The sequence below is a fragment of the Marmota marmota genome, unplaced genomic scaffold (genome assembly GCF_001458135.2).
Source record: "Marmota marmota marmota unplaced genomic scaffold, marMar, whole genome shotgun sequence".
NCBI lineage: Eukaryota > Metazoa > Chordata > Mammalia > Rodentia > Sciuridae > Marmota > Marmota marmota.
In genome coordinates, this window is record NW_025999880.1 from 14,237,061 (window position 1) to 14,244,162 (window position 7,102).

Sequence of the window (7,102 nt, forward strand, 5' to 3'; positions counted from 1 at the left end):
GTAAGCTGGTATGTCAGGGTAAGCTCACTATACCCTCCTAGGTAAAACTGTCTATCTCTTATATATGGGGGCCTCCTGTATAAAATATTAATCCGCCTGGGCATAGTGGCACACACCTACATGATTCCAGCATCTGGTGGTAGGGGGTATTGAGGCAGGAGGATCACGAGTTTGAAACCAGCCTCAGCAACTTACTGAGACCCTGCTCAAAGTAAAAAGGGCTGCAGTGTAGTTCAGTGGTACAGTGATCCTGGGTTCAATCCCCAGTACTGCAAAATAAACAAATAAATAAATGATGAATCCAAGGATGTGACTAATGGAAGAAATTTGTACACTGCCCAAGGAGTTGTGAAAAGAAGTGAAAGCAGATGTTTGTGAGTTTATAAGCTTCAAAGTGCTCCTTAGATCACACAACAAGTTAATTGTGCCTCCTCACTCACCATTTGGTGACTTACTTAATATTTGCTTTTCAGGACATGTGAATTTTTCTGATGAGGTCACAGCTGGCTTGCGCATCTCAGATGGAGTGGTCCTTTTCATCGATGCCGCTGAGGGGGTGAGTCAGGCTCTGCTCTCCTGTTTGCCCCCACACAGTACCCAGAGCATTAGGTGTGCTGGGAGCCAGCAAACATGAAAGTCTGGGATTAAGGCTTAGATTTGCTCTAAAATTAGTGCAGCAAATGAAGTTCAAAATTAATTATCAAGATGGGTCTCTTTGCTCAGTGAAGCTCAAAGTGATAAGACCCATTGTCATTCAAGAAATACAAAGATAATGACAGATATAAATTAAAGGAAGGGAGGAAAGCATATTCATATAAAGGGATTTTTAAAAGTTAATAGGTTTTTCTGAGATTGGAGTTAAAAGGCCAGGGTGTCTTTTATATTTCTAAATTGAAAGATTCGGTACCTTGACTAACCTGCGTTTGTATTGTCAGTGGTGAGATAGCCAGCAGAGGAAGAAGTCTTGACCATTCTTTTTGTGAGTGAGTTTTTAAAGTTGACTTAATTTTGACTGTGAAATAATTTCAAAGTTATTGAGAAGTTGCCTGAGTAGTACAAGGAACTCACCTTTATTTTTATTTGCTCTGGAATTCTCTCTCTGAACACAGATAAACACACATGTATATATATTTTCCCTTTATACCGTTTATTTTATTTATTTATTTTTAATTTTCTAGTGTGTGGTGTTGAGGGCCAAACCCAGGATCTCATGCCTCCTAGGCAAGTCCTCTACCACTTGAGCTATACTCCCAGCCCCTTTGAACCATTTAAAAGTACAATATTAGCTGGACACTGTGGCAAAAGCCTGTAATCCCAGCTACTGCAGAGGCTGAGACAGGAGGATTGCAAGTTCAAGTCTGGTCTCAGCAACTTAGGTCCTAAGCAATGTAGTGAGACCCTGTAGCTTAGTGGTAAATAACCCCTGGGTTAAATCTCTGTACCAAAAAAAATAAATAGCGGTAAAATATTTCATGGTTTCTTTTTTGTTTGTTGTTGTATGATTTTTTTGTTTCTTGGTTCTTATTTTTTTGTGGGGCTGAGGATTGAATCTAGGGCCTCATGGATGCTAGGCAAACGTCCTACCACTGAGCTACAACTTCAGAGCTTTTTATTTTATTTTGAAGCACAGTCTTACTAAGTTGCTCAGGCTGGCCTTGAACTTGAGATTTTACTGCCTCAGCCTCCCAAGTAGTTGGCAGAATTTATTTTATAAGGATAAGTACATTCACTTACAGTAACCATTACCAGGAAATTGACATTGATACAACACTATCATAACTGATATTTTTTTTTTTTATTTTTTTAATATTTATTTTTTAGTTATCGGCGGACACAACATCTCTGTTTTGTATGTGGTGCTGAGGCTCGAACCCGGGCCGCACGCATGCCAGGCGAGCGCGCTACCGCTTGAGCCACATCCCCAGCCCATAACTGATATTTTTTGTAGATCTTATTCAATTTCACAAATTGGCCCAGTAATGTCCTTGAATTTTATCCCCTAATACAGAATGGTGCATCTCATTTATGTGTTTAGTTCCTTTTAATTGAAACTGTTCTTTAGCTTTTCTTTGTCTCCTATGACATTGGCATTTTTTTCAAGGGAATAGGGCATTTATTTTGTAGAACTATCTCTCAATTTGGGTTTACTTAATGTTTCCTCATGATTAGTTTCAAGTTACTTTGGGCAAGAGTACTGCATAGTTATGTTCTTATGAGTCCATCACATCAGGAAGTAGATGATGTTACCTTATCCCATAACTGATGATGTTAACTTTGATCACTTGGTTAAAGTAGGTTGGCCAGGTTTCTCTAGTGTAAAGTTACTATTTCCTCCTTTGTAATAAATAATTTATGTGGAGATACTTTGTGTATTCTATTATCAACCTTTCCCTGATTATTTTATCGTGCATTGATAATTCTTGGCTTTTATTTCTATAATTATTTCAAATGGTGATTTTTTTCTCTTTTATTTCTTCTGTATTTATTGGTTAGAATTGTGTTGTAAGGAAGAACCCTCCCCCAAATTTGCTTATTTATTCAGTGGGTTATAATTCCTTGTTGTTATTAGTATATATACTGATACTGTAGTTGTCCCAGATTTGGCTAGTAAGAGTTCCTTCAAGCTGGCTGTTTCATGCTTATGACCCATGCATCTATTTTTGAGCACTTCCTTACTCTCTGGCACAAAAAGATGTATGTTCTAGACTCATCTTATACTTTTCCTGAGATCCTGGAATCATCCAGTTCATCAAGGAACTTGGGCTTCTTTTTTGTGTGTGTGATGTTGGGGTTTGAACCCAGGGTCTTTCGCTTGCTAACCAAGCACTCTACCAGTGTGCTACACCCCAAGCCTTTTTTATTTTTTTGAAAAATTGTTCCACTAATTTACCCAAATTGCCCTCTAACTTACAATCCTTCTTGCTAAGCCTCCTAAGCAGCTGGGATTGTAGGCATGTCCCACCATGCCAGATGAGCTCTTACTTCTTAGAGTAGGAAATAGTATTTAGAAGCAAAGTTCCAGGTGTGCTCGTTGCTCTTGGGATACATCACTTCCTGTCCCTTTCATTGAGCACTGGTAGATAAAATACACCTACATGCGTCTTTAATTATTTCTGTACATGTGTATTGAAACTCATTCATCCTAATACCCACATTCTATTCTAGCACCATAGGTCTTCCTGTCCTTCCTGGTTTCTTCTTTGTGCTGAGAATCCTGGCTCCCAGCATCCTCAGTGTGTTTATTCATATATTTCTCAGATCTACAGAGTGCACTCTTAAAGTTCCTACATCTGCCTTTAGGAAAGTGCATCCTTCCTGGCAATCTTTCCCCTGCCCTTTATTCTTTTGTACTTCTTGTTTTGAAAGTTTGGTACCCTCTCTGACTCTGCTCTAGGCTTTTCTGCCCTCTTTGTTCTTATCAACACCTTCTGAACCCTGTGTTTGTTAGGTGATGTTGAACACTGAGCGGCTCATCAAGCATGCAGTGCAGGAGAGGCTGGCAGTCACCGTGTGTATCAACAAGATTGACCGACTAATCCTGGAGCTGAAGCTGCCTCCAACTGATGCTTACTATAAGCTGCGCCACATTGTGGATGAAGTCAATGGATTAATAAGGTAGTAGATGAAATCAGTGGATTAATAAGGGAGTGGATTTCCTGTCCTTGGAGACTCTGGTTTTTATAAATCTTAATTTTACCCAGAAATACCTCTGGGAGTAACTCATAATTTATTTCTTGGCATGTGTTGATGAGCTAGTTGGGCAGAATTCAAGGCATTTTTCAGGACCCTACAGGGATTGACTCCATAGCCTTGTCTCATTAGCCCTGTGTCTTAACTAGTTGTCCAATTTAAACAGGTAGTATTGGGGTCAGTACCTTGGGCTCTAGAAACAGTCTCATCTTCACGAGATAACTGTGAATTGGACAGATTATTTAAGCTTAGTTTTTGCTTCTATATAAAAAAGTAATAATATTTGCCTATCGAAATGTAACAACAAATGAAATAGATATTTGGTATAGTATTCTAAACACAGAGCTTACTTATGCCAACTGAGTGCTGAATAATGTTGGCTGCTATTTTATTAACATAGACTAAGTAAATTAAGGAACTGTTTACTGTATTTCTGTGGATATACTTGCTTCTCAACAAGGTGGATTTAGGGCTCACTTTAATGATTATGAGTGATGGGATAGTATACAGTATCTAAGTGGCATTTTGGTACTTTTTTCTTTCCTTTATTTTGTTTTATTTTGGTCCTAGGGATTGAACCCGGGGACCCTTATTAGTAGTTATAGATGGACAGCATGCCTTTATTTTATTTATTTATTTTTTTTATGTGGTGCTAGGGATCAGATCCAGTGCCTCACTCATGTTGGGCAAGTGCTCTGCCATAGAGCTGCAGCCCCAGCCCCTAGCCCTTTTTGTTCTTTGTTTTGAGACATGGATCTCACAGAGGTGATGAGGCTGGCCTTGAACTTGCAATCCTCCTGCTACCTCAACCTCCTGAGTTGCTAGGATTACCAGCATGTGCCACCAAGCCCAGCTCTCAATATATCTTAAAGGCATTCTTATCTGCAGGCTGAAGAATGTACTGTATGACTTCTTACGGCCCCTAAAATAGGCCTGGGAAGAGGCCATCCTATTGAAAGAATGCCTTTCCAGTTGAGGATTGAGGGTTGCCCCTATATATCCAGAGACTGAGTTACCTTTAGGAGACTCCCCAGTTGGTAGCACTAATTCTCAACAGGAATATTTTCTCCCTGTTTCTGGAGAAGCTGAGAAAAAATAATAAAACCTTTTTTTTTTTTTTTTTTTAAGTAGGAGATGAAATTAGCTTAAATCTTGATCTACCAAAATAAAAAGTCAAGAGTTATGCTTTAAACCTATAAATAAGAAGAGTAATAAAATATGTTGCTTAAATACTTACGGATATCAAGGTAAATACTCCAAGAGCAGCAGGCTTTGTTGTTTTGGTTTTTTTTCCCTCCCTTGCTGTACAGAGGATAAAACTCAGGATCTTTTTTTTTTTTTTTTTTTTTAANGCAAATGGGCTTGAGGTGGTTATTATGGCTTCTGCATGACTTTTTTTCGGGGGGTGGGGGGTAGCAGAGATTGAACCCAGGGACACTTGACCACTGAGCCACACCCTCAGCCCTATTTTGTATTTCATTTAGAGATAGGGTCTCACTGAGTTGCTTAGTGCCTCACTTTTGCTGAATCTGGCTTTGAACTCATTATCCTCCTGCCTCAGCCTCCCAAGCTGCTTGGGATTACAGGTGTGCACCACCATGCCTGGCCTTCTGCATGACTTTTAAGATTGAAAGTTGTACAGGGCATGGTGGTGCACGCTTGAAATTCTGGAGACGTGGGAGGATGAGACAATAGGATTGCAAGTTCAAGGCCAGCCTTAGCAATTTAGTGAGCACTATCTCAAAATTAAAAAGGGCTGGGGATGTAGCTCAGTGGTAAAGTGTATCCTGGGTTAGATCTACAGTTTAAAAAAATAAATGAATGGGGGGAATATAGCTCAGCTATAGAATGCTTACCTGACGTACACAATTCCCTGCGTTCAGTCTTCAACACAGCAAAATATAAATAAATAAGTAAAAAAATAAAATTTTATCATAAACTTTTAAAACAAAGCTGAACAAAGAAAAACAAGACAGTAAATTTGGGGAGCAAAGTTGGTCTTTTTCTTTCTTTTCATGAGTGGTACTTGTACGTAAGTCTGTTTGCATTCGTGAAATTGGGAATGCTCTCAAATGTTTCTTCTCTGATCACATTGTATTCATTTCTTGTGTTCCAAGGTCTTTGTCTCTGTCCTCCAGGTTTCCCCTTGTCTGTCCTATGTGGTTAGCTTTTCTAAGATTCTGCAGAATGTTCCTAGCTCGGGAAGTCAGCTTGTTACTGGGAGTTAGGGAATGACTCCATCATGTCACTTTCTTGGACCAGGCTGTTGGCAAACTAAGAGTCTTATGCAAGCCCCTCCTCAGGGCTGGAGAGTGGCTGTGACACAGAGTTCCTGCCCTTCCCCCTTGGCAGTGCATCCGGGCTGCTGCACAGCCTGGCACTGGCTCACCACATTCTCTTTTTCAGCATGTATTCCACCGATGAAAACCTGATCCTTTCCCCGCTCCTGGGCAATGTCTGCTTCTCCAGCTCCCAGTACAGCATCTGCTTCACGTTGGGCTCCTTTGCCAAGATCTATGCTGACACTTTTGGTAAGCTCTGGCTGGCACTGTGTCTCACCAGCTTCCCCAGAGTCATGTGTGCATTTCCTGCTGAATGGCTCAGACTGGCTTCATGTCACAGTACCCTGTTGGAGAGGAAAACAGTTCATCACCTATTATTGTCATATTTGGGGCTCTTTTTGACCTATCGTTTTCTTTAGGTTTAATAGTTTCTAACAAAAGAAAAACAAAAGCAACTGGGAAGTGAGGCAGAGTTTACAAAATAGGAATTATCCATGCCTGCAAAGCAATTTCAGACTTCCTTCTTAAAGCTCTGTTAGAGCTTCTGTTTTTCCAGCTGTAACTAAACACATATAAATTTGATAGGTCTAATTGAGAACCCAAATTAGACTGTACAAGCCTCCACTGGCAGACCCAGTTGCATGAGTCTATGGGTGTCCAGAGCATTGACACCAGATCTCTGAGGTCAGCTTCCCTACCTAAGGGGCTCCCCAGCTTTTCCATTTCTGTTGCCTCACCAGTTACCTCCAATTCCAATAGGAACCATGTATTGATAGTCTTATGTGTGTCAGTGAAGTAATTCTTTCATAGGGAGTTGTTACCCTATTTTCAGGGCTGAAGATACAGGCCCTATGAGAGGTCTCACAACAGAGAGGTAGTGGGGGACCACCATTTCTGTTCTCACCAGTCACACCACCTCATTCTCAGGGTGGATGACTCTGTTCCTTTGAAAAAACAAGCAAAACTTATTTTTTAAGTTTAGCCAGGCCCAGTGATAGATGCCTGTAATCCCAGTGACTTCGGGAGGCTGAGGCAAAAGGATCGTAAGTTCAAAGCCAGCCTCAGCAACTTAACAAAGCCCTAAGCAACTCAGTGAGACTTTGTCTCTAAAAAACTGGGTGGGGGGGGGG

At 40.5% G+C, this 7,102-nt stretch overlaps 1 protein-coding gene across 2 annotated transcripts in view; it reads left to right on the forward strand.

Moving 5' to 3' along the window:
* Eftud2 (elongation factor Tu GTP binding domain containing 2) overlaps positions 1-7,102 on the forward strand; it is a 42,466-nt gene that overhangs the window by 18,435 nt on the left and 16,929 nt on the right. For both annotated transcript variants that reach the window (XM_015495576.2, XM_015495577.2), the window contains exons 9-11: positions 474-556; positions 3,449-3,615; positions 6,097-6,221. In XM_015495576.2, coding sequence (XP_015351062.1) covers positions 474-556; positions 3,449-3,615; positions 6,097-6,221 — 375 coding nt within the window. The remainder of the gene's footprint in view (positions 1-473; positions 557-3,448; positions 3,616-6,096; positions 6,222-7,102) is intronic.